Source organism: Pholcus phalangioides, unplaced genomic scaffold (genome assembly GCF_987345545.1).
Source record: "Pholcus phalangioides strain wild (caught in Gottingen) unplaced genomic scaffold, Ppha-v1.0 ptg000015l_1, whole genome shotgun sequence".
Lineage (NCBI taxonomy): Eukaryota > Metazoa > Arthropoda > Arachnida > Araneae > Pholcidae > Pholcus > Pholcus phalangioides.
The window spans coordinates 81710349-81728976 of NW_028301608.1; the positions used below are offsets into that span (position 1 = coordinate 81710349).

The window sequence follows — 18628 nt, forward strand, 5'->3', positions numbered from 1 at the left end:
ATTGTATTGAATTTTTTCATTTCTTAATGATCTTTTCCAATAGTTTCGATTTAATTATTGCACTTTTTCATGCATTTTGAACGTTTTACACGTTGTATAGTTAGTGAATGAATAATGTGGAAAACTTTTGAAGATTTTCTTTAAGGAGTGTCTGTTTATTCGACTTTATATGAAATATTTTACGGATGCATTGGTAATATTATTCTTATGAAAAAAAAGTGTGATCATTTTTATTACAGAATTTTGTTTTTTAAACTGAAATATTTGAAATAAATGAAAAATATTTTTATAATTTTCACTATACTGTATGTGTGTTTATCTAGAAAAGAGTTTCAGTCAGAGCCGTTTGTATTATGCTAAAACATGCCTATTCGTTACTTAAGCAAGAGTGTTATTTACACGAGAAGTATTGGTAGTCTAGCAGCGAATTCATCGCTGGTATGAAAATTTATGAATCTGATGCCCCGTTTAATTTATTTTTGTTTGTAAGATAGAATATTTATATATTTTTTATGTTTAATGAAGAAAACATTGATGAATTTGCTGATGTTTTTCTTTTGTGTCAAGTATCTCAAAAATTTATTAATTGGAGAAAAAGTATTTATTTATATTCATAAATTATTGCAAATTTTAATATATATGTGTCCAGGAGGGGGGGAGGGACAATGCTAGCTCTGACATAAAAGGACACTCTAGAAAGCATTTATTGAGCGAAAAAAAATTGCTACGCATCAGAAACATGATGGTGTTAATGAATACAAGACCCATAGGCGGAGATAGACTTGAAAGTCTGGGTGGGGGCATGGTCATTGCTGCTGGGGGGCTTCTAGTCCACAAGTCAAACCCATTTGTTCACCAACAAGGTGTTAATTGAGATGGCTTGCTCCGATGGATGTTTTATATTATAAAATAAGATTTTCATGTTGCTTGTTTGTTGTATGCTATGTATATAATATGGCAAGTGTAAGATAGCAGATGCCCCCCCCCCCCCCCAAGTGCTTCTAAAATGTACCTTCATTCTAATATATGTACATTCCTCCTTCTTAATGAAACCCCGGAACTTTTCTCCAACTCCCAACCCCATCTCATCTGTAATCACCATAAAATTTGTTAATCGTGACAGTACTCAATTGTCCAAGGAAAATATGTTGTAAAAATTGTGTTTTTTTTTTTTACTCAAAATAAAGTGTTCCGGACTCTGCCACGAAGGTGGGCAGGAAGAAATCTCGGCAACGGGATAAGTCCAGTGGCAAAGTTCTGCTGTTCATTCATTCATGCTGCAGGGGGCAAGATGATGATGCCAATTCATATATGCACGTATACATTGGATCTGTTGACTCCACTTTTGACCTTGAGGGGGCAATGCCCCCTCCCAGTATCTCTGCTCATGTATAGATTGAATACAAGAATATGACAGGTCTCCCAAACTTTTGTGAAACAAAAATGTACTCTGTAACCAGAGGCCTGTATTCATTTAGTTTCCCTCCCCCTCGTAATTTTCAACAGAAAAAGAGTAAACTCAGTGTTTACCTCCCTTCCTGGTCCAGCACCAGACCATCCCTGCTCTTCCTCAGTTGTGACCCTGGCCACAACTCTCTAACCAGTCATCTGGCCAATTAATTTCTGCATATGCTACCTGTTATGCCCCTTTTTATAAAGATGTGCTTGCTTCCCTCCCCCCCCTTTTTTTTGGAAGTCTAAAGCTATTAAAATATAATTTTTGATAGAATTTTTTATAAAAACATTAAAACTGATGTTCTTCACTGTATATTTAAAATCATAAACATAATAATAAAAGTTAATTAGTGGAACTAATTAGTTTTCGGAATAGAAATGTTGAATTCTTAATTAAATGCAATGACAACATGGGTAGTTCAAGTTCAAAATGAATGCAGGAAAATATTTCTCATTAATTAATTTTAAGAATAATGCATTGAAGTTTATAAAATGACATTTAAAGCTTATATTTTTTCCTTGCATGTTACTAATTATGAGATATGATATATATTAAAAATAGCACTTGAGGATGTAGTCTTGCAAAGCATGGCGAAGGTAATAGTAATAGCAGGGCCGTAGTGTGCCTTCTCGAGCCCTGGGACAGACATTTTCTTTTAGGCCTTCCCTGAAAGGGTTATTATTAGAGCCTGGATTATATGCTCTAAAAAAAGTGGCAAAATATACTCTATAAACATGCAAATATGCACTTACAAATGACAAAATATGCATTTAAAAAATGCAAAATATGCACTAAAAAAGACTTAAAAATTTCAAAATGCGTACCAAAAATGAGAAAATATTCTTCAAAAAAATCATCATGCAAAAGAAACAATGTTTTTAAAAAATGTGTATTTTACATTTCTTAGCGTATATTCATTTATAAAAAAATATCCCACATATGTATATATTTTTGCATATATGCAAATAACTTCTGCACAATTTTATTTAGAAATTTTTCATTTCTAGTTGGTCGTCGCTGCTCTGTAACGAAATACCAGTAACAAAAGAATTTCGATGATATTTGTAAAAAAAAAAAAAATTGAACACTTTTGATGGTATCTCTAGAAAATATGTTGGCCTTTTGAGCATTAATGCATATGAATGCATAATATCAAAGAACTTTCAGAATAAGTGCATATTTTAAAGGTTTATTAAAGCTCAATTATTTTTTTTATAATTTTTTAAATGAATATTGCTCCTAATATTTTCATAACATTGGTTTTTTTCGCCTGCAGGTGGGATTTCGTGAATTAATAGAGATGTTTACAATATTCTTTGAATAACAACTGTTTCAATCCCATTTGTGTGGGGAAACCAATGTTATGAAAATATATGAGCAATATTCATTTGCAAAATTATAAGAAAAGTGATTGAGCTTTAATAAACCTTCAAAAATATGCACTTATTCTGAAAATTCCTTGATTTTATGCATTTAAATGTATTAATGTAAAAAAATATTGAAATATACAAATCATATATCATCAATATCATTGATGGTGGGAGTAAAGGCATTGCCTCCATATATCTCCACCCATATGGCTACACAGAGCACAGGTTGAAAAACACTGAAGCAGGGGCGTCAGAAGTATTTTAGGCCTGTAGGTGCTCAACTTGAGCTTTAAGCAAGGTATTTTTCTGAATTAATTCTGAGGAGTACTCCAACCTGTGCCACAAAATACTGCGGGTGCTCAAGCATTCCACTGTGCTGAAATATGCTATTGTGATTCTGATGTATAGCAATTTTTTCTTCAATAACCTAAGTATTCTGCCATCTTTAAATAAAGGTGTCACATCTTTACCCATATTTTAGTGATCCCTCTAAAACTTGATCTCTTTGGCAAAATAAGAACTTGAATCTCCTATAAGCTTATGCAAGAAAACAGAATCATGGGCATACACAGCATCATACTTTTGGGGGCGGGGGGGGGGGGGGGGGGTTAGGCATAAACAGTCTATGTGGGGGGGGGGGAGGAATCACAAGGTAACTTTTCAAAGAAATTTTGAGTTAACAACCTTCAAAAAACATTTAAATCCACAGAAATTGACTAAAGCTGCATATAAAAGTATTTTCTTTTGATATTTTAATATTTTTACAAAAATATGTTCCTTTTTTTTTCTTTTTTTAAGCTTTCTTGAGGAAAACTGGAACAAATTTCCTATGCTCTCCCCCCCCCCCCCTCCTCCACCTCACATACGTCTCTGAATAGAGTAATTCAACTGTGCAAAATTGAACATTGATTTCAATTTGATTTGATTCTAAACATCAAGACAAAGTTATTTAAAGATAAATTTTAAGACTTTATACACTCTTCTTCATCGAAGAAAAATATATCATATACAGTAAGACCTCTCTTTTTTGTTGATACCAGCGAGACAAAAAATTCATCTGTAAAAAAAAGATTACCGCTAATCAGGAGTTTGAAATGTATGCTTTTATCACACAAGGGGAAATTATCATTTGGCTGTAAAAGAATGGTGACCGTTAAGAGGGGTTTTACTGTATTAAATTTTGAATAAGTACGTGATATTTTAACATAAAGATTTTTTTTTTGACATGTTAGAAAAATGATTTTAGATGCTGCCATCATACCATCTTCTCTGGGATACAGCCAACAGGAGCACCACATTTAGGCAATTATTTTGGAGCAATAAGGAACTGGAAAGAACTACAGAAATCCTCCTCATCATCTTGCATATTCTGTGTGGTCGATCTTCATTCTGTGACTTTGCCACAAGACCCTAATATTTTAAAGTAATATATCTATCTACATATATGTTTTTTTTCTCATGATATTTGGACGAAGGCAGCTGTATTTTTCCCTTTCCTATATAAGCCGCTTGTTTCTTTCTGAATTTGAACTACCAGAATTTCCTGCAAAGATACAAAAACTACTACTTTGAGGAGAAATTTCATCATGTAGTCCAGCACTTGGCAAGTCTCGAGCACCAGGTCACCATAGAGACTGAAAAATCTGTATTAGTGTCTAAAAATTTTTGTTTGTGATCACTAAATTACAGTAAAAGGACAACAGGAAAAAATAACTGAATTTATGACAGCGTATCTTACAACATGGAAGGAAGTCCGAAGTGGTTTTACTTCTGAAAAACTGACCTGTATATAAGCTGAATGCATTCCCCCCCCCCCTCGCTTTAATGTAAAAACTATTTTTTTTTTTTTAATCCAAAAATGCTTGTACACACGTATACAGGATGCATAAAAAAGTCCTTTTATACTGAATAAATCATGAACAATTAATCCTAGAAGCATACTTCAGATTGGTAGTATGGTTGCAGTACCTAAATTATATGTATACCTCAGATATATCATTCATATTGCAAGGGGTTGTATAGTTATTAAAATAAAATAAACTTTTTATATGCTCCCCCCTCCACCCCAACCCGCTCTCTAACTTCCAATTAGAAAGTTATTGCTCTGTCTCTCCTGATTCCAATGAAAAACTCCCAGTTTTTAAGTGCAATATTCACTTAGATGTTTGAATTCAAAAATCACTGAAAATGAGAGACATAACAGCATATGAAGCATAGAATAAGCTTGTCAATTTATGTGTTTAGTTAATATATTTAGTTTATGCTGTTCTTTCCTTCATTTTCAGCTATTTTTGAATTCAAATATTTTAGTGGAAAACATGGAATGTTTTTGTTGGTCTCAGCAAAGGCTTTTCTAATCAGTTTTTTTTAAGACAGGGTGACCAAAGTTGATCTTTTTTATTTCAATGATATGCAGCCCCTTGCAATAGAAATGATGTATCCTAAATTTGCCTGTTACTCGTTACTTTTTCTGATTTGAAGTATGCTTCTAGGATCAACAGTTCCGGAGTTCTTCCAGGATAAAGGTACTCCCCCTTTGCACCCTGCATGTCAAAAAGATTTAACAATAAATACGGAGCATAATATTTTTTTTTAAATTCCTCTTTTTTTTTTCTGTCTTTGTCCCTGGAATCGACATACCTCCAGCTTTGACGAGGGACATGATAATGTCACTTGAGCTTGAACTACCAGACAGATACCCACGTTAATATTCCTTACGGAACCTGATAATGTCACTGCTTCCTGAAGGACAATACATTTTAAAAGCTCTGGTTTCTTAAATAAGGGCGGGAAGAAACTCATTCAATATATAATAACTAACATCACTTTCAAACAAAAAAAAAAGAGGAATTTAAAAAAGGAGAAATCAAATTCTAATGCCCGTACTTATTGTTAAATCATTTTACATACACGGTGCAAAGTAAAGTCCCTTTATTCTGGAATAACTTGCAAGTTGTTTACCATTCTAGGAAACATACTTTCAATTAGAAAAAGTATCCAAAAATAACATGTAGACCTCAGATACGTCATTCATTTTGAAGGTGTTGAATAGATATTAAAAAATTTCTCCTCAGCCCAACAAAAAATACCCATGTTTAAAGTGCAATATTCCCTGAGGTATTTGAAAATTGCTGAAAATATGAGGGAAAGAGCCACATATAAATGTGGTTCTTTCCTGGAAATCGGAAATTTATTAGCTTATCTACTGTTTTTCTCCTCCTGTCTCTGGGCTCACTTTTAACATTTTTATTTATATTCATTTTTTTTAATACTAGGAAGAATATACATTTGATGACAGCATGTTTGGTGGCTTGTGGAATAGATCCTACCATATCAACACTTTTTCTGCAGTCTCATGTATGTGTTATTTTCTTTTCTTGAGTTGAAGTTTTCTCTTTATTTTCCTTCAATTAGAAACCATAATAAATTATCATTGATATAACCAGGGTCGTACCTAAAACTCTTCAAGGGGCGGACAAACATGAATTTTCTCCCCCCCACCCCCTGCTGTAAAATTTGTGGCATGGGTCAGTTGCTCCCTTTAGCCGCTGTGGTGGTTGAGTGGTCATAGTGACAGATTCGCATCGCGAGGATCCAGGTTCGAATCCCACCGTCACCACAGTGGTGGTCAGCTGAAGTTGGTTTCCTGTGGTTCCCAACTTTGAGGTGCAAATGTGAGCCGATCTCCCCATTAAAAAGGTTGTATAGTTATTAAATAAAAAGTTTATTTTATTTTAATAACTATACAACCTTTGGCAGGGGGAGTCTCGCCACAGAGAGCAACAGGACTACAATGATAAATCATTCAATCATTACACTTCACTCATAGTTAGAGAAACTGGTGGCAGATGGCAGCACTACAGATAACAAGCATTACACAGAAACAAACTTCACGCCAGGTTTCACAACACGTACATGCACATTCCAACATGTACCAATTCGTTAGAGGTTCCGCAGAGGAATATGGATGAGGTGCATGTTGCATGTCTGGTTTAGTAGTAGTAGTTGCTCCCTTTACTCCCCCCCCCCCACCAGTTCCACATGGGCGGAGATATGGGGAGAGCAGGGGGGGGGGCAATGACCCCCAGCATCAAAGGCAAAACCGACTGTGTGTGTGAGCTAATGTATTTGCGTATATATATGAATTGGCATCATCAATCATCATGCCCAACCCAGCAATCATCTTGTTTCCCCCCCCCCCCCCAGACTTTCAAGTCCATCTCTGTCTATACAATTCTGGCCTTGGACATAGTTATACACACTAAAAATGCAAGTGTGCTTCTTGGAAATTAATTTTCCTCTGATGCCCCAAAGTTAACTAAATAGCCAATGAACTTGATTAAAATTTTTTGAGCTTTCATTTTCTTTTATCTAATATTTCATTAAAAAGTTGGAGTGTCTGCGTTTCCCATTTTAATTTCTGATGAATAATATATATATTTTTTAATCATAACTTATATCTTTTGAATACATGTGGTAAATTTTACACTTTAAGTCTGAAATATTCAAGAACCGGAGAGGAAAATCATGCCCCCCATAAGAATAGGAAAGCAAAGTACAGCATTATTTAAATAGCCAAGTAGTTTATCTAGCTTCAATAATGTATATCAAAGCTAGATGATTACACTCAATTTTTTTCGTTTGAGTTCATGGAAAAATTTTAAAAAAAAGTAATTATTATTATTTTTGTATATTTAAAATTTGTAAATAGTATTCAAAGCATGTATTTTAAAAGTTGTGTCTAAACTTCTACACTTTTAGTCATTCTGGCAATCATATAATTTGGTTATTGACCCATGTAAAAAAAGCCATAGATATGAGGGGCATGGCATCCTGCATTGTTTCAAAGCAAATTGAAAAACAGCCAAAACATTCCAATCAAAAGAAAAAACTTCTTGCCTGTATATTTGTGATATTGCCCATATATTCTAATTTTTTATATTAAGTGATGAAAAACCATGGACATCAAAATTATCCAGGTCAATCATAAACTTTATATTTTTTTTTCAAATGCGCAACACAATAATCCAGGTGTTTCAAAAAAATAAAAAAACCTATTGCAAACCATCATCAATTGTTACACTGTAGTGGGTAGCAAAATTATGTTTGCAACCCCCCCTCCCCCAGAGAAAAATGACCACACCAAAATATGTGTGTTCTGATTGTTGGTAAATGATAAGAATATATGCCAAGATGCTTTATATTTATGTGCATTTTTTTTTTCACAATTTTTCTTTCACATGTGCTCATGCCTCAAATTTGTTTACTACACAGATTCCTCAACATACTGAATTGTCATGGCTTTTAGGCTGCATGATTACTATGCCAAAATTAGCTCATCTACCACAATTTAAGGTACATTACTTGTTTCATTTATTTTATTCCCTTTTTTTTTCAAAACTATGAGTAAAAAAACTTTTTCTTCACGTATGGTTTGTGCAGGAATTTTTGCTGAGTAGATGCAAATACAATACACCTTTTTGAAGCATTTCATCTTTGTGTAGTTATAACACAGTTGAGCTTATTTGACATAATAAGCAATAAGTTCCAGAAATGTTTCATGAAATTCTTGAAATAAAAATTCAGATAACACCACATGCATCATTAATTGCTTCAAAGTTTGAATAGATGTGAGACAAGAAATCTGTACATGTACATAACCTGTTCACGTTATAAAATTTTTTAAAGACTGTGACAAATGACTAACACAACTGAAAAAATTGTAATTTTTTCCCCGAAGTTGAAAAATGATCTGTGGTGAGAGGGGTAAGGTCAAAATCAAGACACAATTCTTAGATGGCATTGGAGCCTTTTTCCATTGGATAATTTTCATACAGCTTTGATTAGCACTCCTTTCAACTTCGAGCAAAGAAAGTTTCTATGCAGACGCACTTTCTCACGTTTACCCATTTTTAAAGAAAGGGACAAAAATAAAATTCACTACTTATCAGCCAACCTTATCATTTGAGTTATTTTCAAATGAATGCAATTTCTGGTACAAAAGCATGCAATTAAATAAGTTCAAGTTTCGAACACAAATATTTGGAGTTCATGATAAATCCTCGATGGACTCCGAGATGTTGTCTCTGAAGGATGTTGGCGATCCCTTCTTTGAAAGAATGGTTCTGACTTTTCATGTTGACCTAACACCAACTGAAAGCTTCTTTTATGTTATGGTGCCCATAGAGACATGGAATGCAGGTACTCGACCCAAAACCACTGCAACTGGCATTTCTTTAACCCATTGCTTTGTAAAATGTGTTGTTAACTCAGTGGTGGCATTAAAAATCAATCTAGTTAAGCTCTAGTAATTTAGAGAGATAGAATAACTATAGTGAAACATTTCATTGTGATCACAATTTCTGAATAATAAAACTTTTTTTTAAAAATATTATTGCAATTATGGAAACCTTATTTGTCTGTAGAAGCTGTTGAATAATCTGATCATAATTTGAACTTTATGAATTTTGTTCAAAATTTAATGGTGCAAAACTGAAAATAGAGGGAAAAACTTCTTGTGAATACTGAACTATTAATTAATGTTGTATATTGTTTGGAAAGTAATTTTAGTCTTTCATTGGTTCAGGAAAAAAGTTCTCAAGTAAAAGACGTGCCTCTTGGACTTTATGTATATCCAGTCCTTCAGAGTGCTGATATATTATTGTACAAGTAAGTGGTTATAACCTTATTTTTAAGTTCATGGTTATATCCTTAAAACCAATTAAAATATGCAGTGAGACATTGGTATAATGTCATCCTCTTTTAACGTCACCCCACCTATAACGTCAGTTTCTGAATGCCCCTGATAGCATAATTAGTAAATAAACTTTACTCATTAAATCACCCTCACTTGTGAAATCATTTTTATTTAGTCTTTGAGAGGGGGTGACATTATACCAAGGCCTGACTGTATATTCACTTGCATATCTGATGCATTTATTAGTTGCTGTGGAAAAATTTAAAGATAATATTTCAGCCAAATAAATTACAAGTTTAAAAAAAGTGCAATGACTATTATTATAAAAAGTTTTTACAATTGAGTGATGTAAAATATATCTGAAGCCATATCTGGACTCGTGGGTATTCGGTTCAATCAATGAACTCTCCAGTCACTGTTTCTTTTTTCAACATAACCACTTCAAAGCCTTAAGGTTCTTTAGAAGCATTAAATCCAAATGCATTAATTTATCATTTGAACTGTCCACTTAAATATCTCTGTTTACAAAATAAATGGTCAGCTTGAAATAACTCTAAAATAGTTATCTCAAATCTATTGTATTGTCCCAAAAGTTCTTTTACTGTATAAAAGAATAATTTTCTCATGAAAGGACCAATTCAAAAAATTTATCAACTAATATATTCAATGAAATTTATTGTAAGCTCTGTGAAAAATTCAGTTTCTTTTCTTCTTTCAAAAAAACTTTCAGGAAAAAAACTCAAACTTAGAAAAGCTCACAGTATGAAAAAATTTATTTTGTAGAACTACCAAAGTTCCTGTAGGAGAAGATCAATTGCAGCACATACAGATAACTCAACATCTAGCTCGTCACTTTAATAACCGGTTTGAGAAGATTTTCCCTGTGCCACAGCCATTATTAAGTAAGCTGGGATGTGTTTCATATTCAATGAAATTGCCTCGTGCCATCAGCTCATTTTATTTATAAATGACTAAAAAAAGTGTTTTTTGAAGCTTCATAAGGAAAAAAGAGTTCATAAGAGAGTTTGTTTCAAGCTATTGATTAGGATTTTTTTTTCTCTTACTGCAGAAATGTTTTTACAGATTTTCATGAGAAACATTATTTAATTGAAATTTTCTTTCAATCTGATAAGATTATGTTGCAATATGAAAGTATTTTGACACATAATCAGGGCCACAACTAGGCGGGGGGCAGGTGGGTCTGGTGCCGGCACTGGACCAAAAGGGGCACCGCATTCACCCTTTAACTGCATCTTCTACATGGCAAGGGGTGTCAAAATACCAGTTTGCCCGGGTGACAAAGTATCTAGTTGCGGCCCTGCACATAATATACAGCACAAACTTCTTAATCTTTTCATAAATGTAATTACAATATGGTCAGTTATAGGTATTTTAGAAAATGACATGTACGCGCCCATGCCTCAAGCACATACAGTAGAGCCTAGATTGACTGCAGGTAATGAGTTTGAGGTCTCCTCAGGTAGAAGAAGCAATACCTGAAAATATATTTTAAAAAGTGCTTGCTGATCACAGGAAAATGTATTTGAAAACAAATAGAAATATATAATATATGATGCTTATATTGAAGACATGATGCTAAGAATGATGTAAATATTCAAATTACCAGTTTGAATGGTTTTCCTTACCTGTCATGCTCAAGTGAAAGAGACTATACTACTAGTTGACCTTGATCTGGCCTTGTGCCTCAGTTGATGGAGGCTTGATTAATCAAGATTGTTAGTATTCTTCATAAACAGGGCTGGACTTAGGCAGGTGCAATGGTTTAAGCTACACTGGGCTGCTAAGTTTTAGGGTCCCAAATATGGAATAAAAATATTTTGAATAAATTGAGTTACATTCTGATTTCTTTCCAAAGCATTACCTAAAATTCTGTCCAAGACAGAGAACCCACAGGTCTAGGATTTTGACGGACCCCCCAAGCCCAGAGTGATTGTAGGTTGGATGCCCCAGGGTTGCACCATAAAGAGAGCTAATTTATCCTATTAATGACGTATTTAAAACTACACGGGGAAGGGGTGGCAAAATGCATGTTTGCCTTGGCTGAAAAAATATTTAGTTGAAATTCTGGGTAGATAATGTATCATCTAGCCGTGACAGTCCTTCCATTGTGGTGTGCTGCATACAGATATTGTATACACGACCTCCCACATCTTGTAGCAGGGCCCCCCCCCCCAGGCTGTTATCTTTGGGACCTCAGGCTGGGAGGCAACTAAGGGGGAGCAGACAGGTCTGGTTCTGGACTAGATGGAGCTCCAATTTCACCTTTTAGCTTCTCCTTTAACATTATGGGGAAAGGGATGCCGAAATGGGAGCTTGCCCCTGCTAACCAAACACCTAGTTGCGGCTCTGGCCTCAGGACTGATATTTTTCATGTGTCCTTATGTAGGACAAGTTTTTTTTTTGGTCGACAGTTCATAACTTTTTTCGTCCTTTGAACTCAAATTTAACTCCCCTCCTGGAGCAGCACACCATTCAGAACCACATGGGTAGTACAGCCCTAAAGAGTAGTGGTTCTCAACCTTCAAGTACTCAGGGGCACACTTACAATTTTTCTCATAGAGCCACGGGCCAAAATTTATTGCCAAATGGCTTTTTTTTTTTGCTATAAATATAGTACATAGTTTGATAGCTGTTCTTGGGTGCGAATATAACCCTGACATGGGCCAGGGTGCCGAGGACACTGGAGAATCTGGAAAAATCATTTTAGAGAGCCACAAAGCTGTTTTTGCAGTAGGCCACAAAATACTCAAGCCCCTTCCTATATATAAATGCTGGCATGAAATCTTGTCAACCTCAGTCGCCAAGCTGTTCTCGTTATTTGTGGTTGTAGGTATCTACAGATGGGCCTAGAACCAATTACTTACAGGGTATATGGCTGTCTTGTTGTATTTGTAACTGCCAAAGTCTGAAGTGTGGCCAATTCATGAAGTGGCTGCTACTACTACACCAACTCCATATTACTGTATTGCAATTTACTACCATTAATGAGATGGGTTGGAAATGAATTCGCTGTCTATCGGTGGTCACCTCAAGATCATTAGGGAAAATATCTTGTCTATATCTCCCTCCGGTTTGAACCTGGGACCATGACAGCAACCTTCATGGTGGATCTTACCACAGTGCCACTAAGGCACCTCGCGAAGTGGCTGGAGATTCCTGGCTAATGTTCAATGCACTGATGTAAAACAGTGTTGTTGGCTCCAAATCCATATTTTTTTCATTGCCAACGTGTGAAACATGGCTATATATAGTATCTGTATTGGCTTTGTGTCACTGGAGGAAAAAAAGAGAACTTTGAGAGAAAAACTATTTATGTAATAATATAGACATATAGTTTTTCTGTCCATTACCACCATAGCTAATATGGACATAATTATTGCAAAAAATTATGCTAACTTGGCATTGACCCCAAATCATGTCTTTTCTTTTCAAACTTTGGCCAGGGATCTCCATCCACTTTGTTAACTGGCATTCTGAATACCTGAAATTCAGACTTAGCTGGGTTAATTTATTACGAAATTGGCTCATCCACTGGCTGATTTTGGGCTGTGGCTGTAACATATATATGTTTATTGGATTTTCCTAATTATCATCTCTATAAAGTTAAGAAATTCATTTTATTTCCTCGTTATAGTCTACTACAAAATATGCTGCATTTGTTTCTTAATTATTCAGATGAAAATTGTGCCAAAGTGAAAAGTCTTCGACAGCCTGACAAGAAAATGAGCAAATCTGATCCAGATCCAAAGAGCCGGATCGAGCTGACTGACTCCCCTGATGTTATTCTTGAGCACATAAAGAAATCTGTCACAGACTTTACTTCTGCTGTGACTTATGATCCAGAAACACGTCCCGGTGTCAGTAACCTCATTCAGATCCATAGTTTGTGCACAGGGCTCTCTATTGAAAGGATATGTGAAGATAACAAACATTTGAGTACAGCACAGTATAAATTAGTTGTTTCGGAAGCCGTAATTGAGCACTTGAAGCCTATTCAAGCCAAGTATAAAGATCTTATTAAAGATCCTATTCACTTGGACAAAATTCTGCAAACAGGCAAAGAAAAAGCATCAAAAATAGCAACTAGAACATCTTCTGAGGTGAAGAATTTGATGGGTTTAACTTCTACATTCATATCGTGATATTGTGACAAATCACACCATTTCATAGGGTTCCATTTAAATTATTTGTGGGTGTAAAAATAAATTCAATGCATCTAATGCAATGAACGTGCTATCTGTCTTTTTAATACTTGAATCAATGAATGGTTTGTTTCGATTTTGGCTTATTGAAATGGTAATAGTTTGATCAGTTTTTGCATGACATGTTCATTTACTTCTTCATTTAGAAACCAGTATAGGTGAAAAATTGAAGCTTGTCTCCAGAGCCTGGTAATGCAGTAGACACCGCTGCATTTAAAATGCTGAAATATGGGTTTAAAATTTTCAAAATACGCATTTAGGAAATGTCAAAATATGCATTTAAAAGTATCAAAATATGCATTTAAAAGTATCAAAATATGCATTTAAAAGTATCAAAATATGCATTTAAAAGTATCAAAATATGCATTTAAAAGTATCAAAATATGCATTTAAAAATATCAAAATATGCATTTAAAAGTATCAAAATATGCATTTCAAATTGTCAACATATGCATTTCAAATTGTCAACATATGCATTTCAAATTGTCAACATATGCATTTAAATAGTCGAAATATGCTTTTAAAAATGACAAAATACAAATGGCACAATAGAAAAAATGCCCAACGAGTTCACTGAAAAAAAATGCCCATAAAAATAAAAATGCATTTTAAAATATGCATTTAAAAATTCCAAAATATATGTAAAATAAAAAAATGTCTTAAATGTTCTTCAATATGCCCTAAATAATGAGAATCTAATCCTAAATAATAAATCTAATAGGAATATTGAGAAACGTGAAATGAAAAAAAATATGCATTTGTAAAAATGCTGAAGAAAAAAGAAAAAAATAAAAAGAATGGAAAAAACAGTAAATTTGAAAAATATGCATAAAGATGAAAAAAAAAATTAAAAGAAATGAAGTATGGCCTAACAGAAAAGAAAAATATGTTGTAAAATTAAAAAATATGAGCGAAAAATGAAGAAAACATGCATTTACAAGTGCAAAAATATGTATTTAAAAAAGCCCTATAATGAGCAGTACTCAATGCTGAAATATTTTCTTTAAAAAATCAAAGAAATTTGATTAAAATTTGAAAAATTAGAATATGAAAATAATCTTTCGAAAATACAATGCGATTAATAGGAAAAAATACTAAAAATATTCACTTGTTCTAAAATTTCAGTGCTTTTATGTATTTATGTATATGCACGAACTATAAAAAAATGCTAAAATACTATTTTATGGTAAATCATTTACGTCATTTTTTTAATATCACGTCATTTGATTATCTTAATGACAAATGAAAGTAATGAAATCACCTGATTTTATATATATATATATATATATATATAAGGTCATCAAGTATCATGTTATTTCCTGACCTTTATTGTTCATGACCATTAAATGACTTTTATATGACATGATTTTTTTTTGACTGACGTCATTCAAAGAAAATCACCAAATTTTCACATAATATTTGACGTCAGGTGGCTACTTGGGCAAACAAGGCACATATCCAAGATACTGTTTTGAGACTATGATTTCAGGGCCTTAAAATTGTCTGCCTTTTGTATTTTAGGCACAAGCCACAGGTCTTCTTCCTCTGGGTAATCTGCTTCAAAGCAGGGCCATCTTAAGATCATCATGGGTCCTCGGGCCAAGTGATTTCTCTGAGGTCCTACCTGGAAAATTCTTGAAAATTTCAACCAAATTTTTTGTTTTTGCGAGGTCCCCTTTTTCTTTTAAGGCCCCCGGGCCATGCATTAAGATGGCACTGCTTCAAAGAAGAGTACATAGATCAGGGGCTCCACAAAATTCATGTTTGCTCATTGCCCATACTTATGAGGAACAGGTCCTGGGGCCCTGCACCAATTTCTTTTCACTCAGTTCTTGAATATAAATTCAACATCTAAACATCGGGAGATTTGGTGTCATGCAACGATAAACTTAAAACATCATCGGAAAAATGAAACCAATTATAGAACAGCTACTGCCATTTGATATTTATAAAGAAAGAAAATGAAACGCCAACATCCACGATGTAAAACATACACAGTAAGGATTCAATTATAACTGACAAAATGATTTTGATATATCAACATAATTAATCCTATTAAAATCAAAATTTCATATGAAAAATTATTCATTCAAACGTTTTTAATTTCAATTCAAACAAAAAATTATACGCTCGACTTTAAATTTTCTCCAAATTTTCATTTGAAGGCTATATTTTTCTTTAAAGGCACACAATATGGTGATATATCAGCATATTGTGTATCTGATATATATATATCTTTGTCAGGTTCACGATATAGATGTATGTCATGTTCAAGATATAGAGCTATGTCTTCTTTGATAGATCTATATCAGGTCTATATAGAGAATCTGATATAGATCTTTGTCAGGTGTACGATATAGATCTATGTTTTTCAAACTATATTAAAATAATTTATTGTCCCAAGTTGTTGTCCTTCAAAGTAGAGATTATTCACATGGAATCAAATACATATTCGGCTGAAAAATTAAAGACTTGATCGATTAACATCATAAATAATTTGCACCATATAAGACGAGATCGTTCTATATCATAGTTATGACATCTGATATTCCTCTGACATTTCGATATATAACGATATGGTCCAACTATTGTACTATATCGTTGTGCTACTGGGGACATCTATAGTACCATCCTCTAAGTTGGTGGCAACAAACGCTTTTTATCAAGTAAATATTTTACTCACTATGAAATCATATGGGTCAAAGCTGTGCAGCTTTGGGAAGAAACTACAGCATGTCAAGACTGTATTATAACAGTTTACATCAGTAATGTATATGAATTGCATGTTTATAAATTTTCTGTTACTTGCTATTTGGACAACCATTGGCGCGTTTTTTCCTGACTGGCTTGTTTAGGAAGAGTTTATTGTATCAATGGTAGTCTCCGAGGTGGATTTAATGGTGGGCGCGCCGGGAGTGTGCCCGGGGCCCCGACTTCTAAAGGGCCCTGTAAAACCCAACGGAAATGTGAAATAAAAGTTTTTAATCCTAATTCTAAAGGGAAGAAAACATTTTATCTGCAATTTGTGTTTGTTCAAACTTCACATTATTTTCTAATAATTTAGGCCTTCCCCCCTCCCAATATTTTCTTTTGTGCCCTGTGTCTCGACGGACTTTAATCAGCCACTGCATATCAGCAATATCATCAGGATCATTTCATCAGGCCCTGTGTAAATTCAACACATGAGGCGCTATGTTTATTGATATGTAAAAATAGGATGACAATTCACCAGCTTCACGGAAAATATGCATTTGCTGCAATCTATGGTTCATAAACAGTACTATAGTCCGTTTCAAGTTAACTTTGCAGTGAAGAGGAACCTCATCACTATATCGTTGCTATGGCAACAAAAGCCTCTTAACCAATGCGCGGCTTCGGTAAGCAGAGTTGCCAGGTCCTAAAAAAATTTCCAGCCAAAATCCTCTTCAAAAATAGCCAAAAAGTAGCCCAAAATATTTGAACTTGTGCTGCCATCTATGAAGCAACAAGCGAGCTACAGTTTGACTATATTCTAGCCTGCAAAGGTGTGGCTTATAGCACTCTTTTCTTGTTATAGTCACTATAACTCCCTCCCACTTTTTCGTAAAAAATATGTTTTTTTACCGAATAAATTGATTTTGAAAAGTTGCGAAAGTTAGGGCTACGCATTCTCTCTCCTGGAAAAACGGCCCAGAGATGGCCGTCTTAAAAGCATCAAGAGCCCCCAGGCAAATTGATTTTGCTCAGCCCTCTATCCAGACTGCAAATGCCTACTTACCAATTGACATGCTTAATCTCGCAAATCTTAACCATATCTCATTTTTATCCCCCCCCCCCCGCGCTGTTTATTCAAGGCCTCCGTGACGTGCCCGGGTTGGCCCATGCGTCAAGACGGCACTGCCTCAAATTGTGCATAGCTGCCTACGAGATTTTAAAAATTACGTATGGTCCCAGACCAGATTTTTCACGGTCTAGTAAACAAAAAATTTAAGAACTCTTCTGGGTTCCTGGCAGGGCCGTTTTAAGAGCATCATGGGGCCCCGAGAGCCAAGTGATTCCCTTCATGGAAAATCCCCGAAAAATACAACTACTTCTAGTGTTTCTGAGGTCTCTCTTCTCTTGAGGCCCCCGGGCACATGCGTTGAGACAGAACTGGTTTCCGGGCTTGAGCCCTGTCAGCTCCACGTTTGAGGAGGCTACGGTTTCTTTCACAGGCTTCTGTGGTCTAGATACTGTGTTTCCCAACCAGAGGGCCTTCTGTAGCAGAAGGGCTCTGCGCGAAGCTCGCGACGTCACTGAAGTCACCCATTTCCCTTATAATGTTGGATATACTACTTCCCTATACTACATTGGATATATTATATCCGATTGGCCGCGGTATCATAAAGGTTGAAAACCACTGATCAAGAGCCTAGGACCCCTTCTGCCTTGTCAGGAAGAAAACACAACATGAGGTGGGGACTGAAGTGAAAAAGAAAAACTTCTTTGCCGTCAAGCAAAGAAAAATAGAGAGAAATTCGCCATGAGAACACAATTTTGGAAAAACCGCCAAAGCCAAAAATTTCCCGCCGAACCGTTTTCAAACCAGCCCAATTTGGCGGGAAAACCGCCAATCTGGCAACTCTGTCGGTAAGGTATGGACGATTTCTAGGGTATTGCACCAAAATGTCGTTGTGGTTGCTATAGATTTTTGGATAATGGTGAAAAATATTTTTTTCTAATTTAAAAATTTCAAACGAAGAAACAGGTTCAAAACGATATTTTTTCATTATTTTTTCAAAATCATTAAAAAAATTGAAATATTCTGTATAAATGATCATCATAAAACTACGATTTATGGGAACTTTATTTTGCGGCGAAGGAATACACTCTTAACTTTCTCTCCACTGCAAAGTTAACCTGA

At 34.7% G+C, this 18628-nt stretch overlaps 1 protein-coding gene across 1 annotated transcript; it reads left to right on the forward strand.

The window, feature by feature from the left end:
• Nucleotides 1-319: 319 nt before the first annotated feature.
• On the forward strand, nucleotides 320-13942 carry TrpRS-m (Tryptophanyl-tRNA synthetase, mitochondrial). Its single transcript, XM_089244492.1, has 7 exons — nucleotides 320-438; nucleotides 4059-4249; nucleotides 6102-6183; nucleotides 8101-8181; nucleotides 9413-9495; nucleotides 10307-10425; nucleotides 13220-13942. The coding sequence occupies exons 1-7, from the start codon at nucleotides 364-366 to the stop codon at nucleotides 13684-13686; spliced, it is 1098 nt and encodes a 365-aa protein (XP_089100618.1). The 5' UTR covers nucleotides 320-363; the 3' UTR covers nucleotides 13687-13942.
• Nucleotides 13943-18628: the final 4686 nt, after the last annotated feature.

Coding starts and splice junctions, on each gene's coding strand:
- TrpRS-m (XM_089244492.1), top strand. CDS start 364: ATGCCTATTCGTTACTTAAGCAAGAGTGTTATTTACACGAGAAGTATT. Junction 8,182..9,412: donor CTCATCTACCACAATTTAAG/GTACATTACTTG, acceptor TCATTGGTTCAG/GAAAAAAGTTCTCAAGTAAA. Junction 10,426..13,219: donor TGTGCCACAGCCATTATTAA/GTAAGCTGGGAT, acceptor TTAATTATTCAG/ATGAAAATTGTGCCAAAGTG.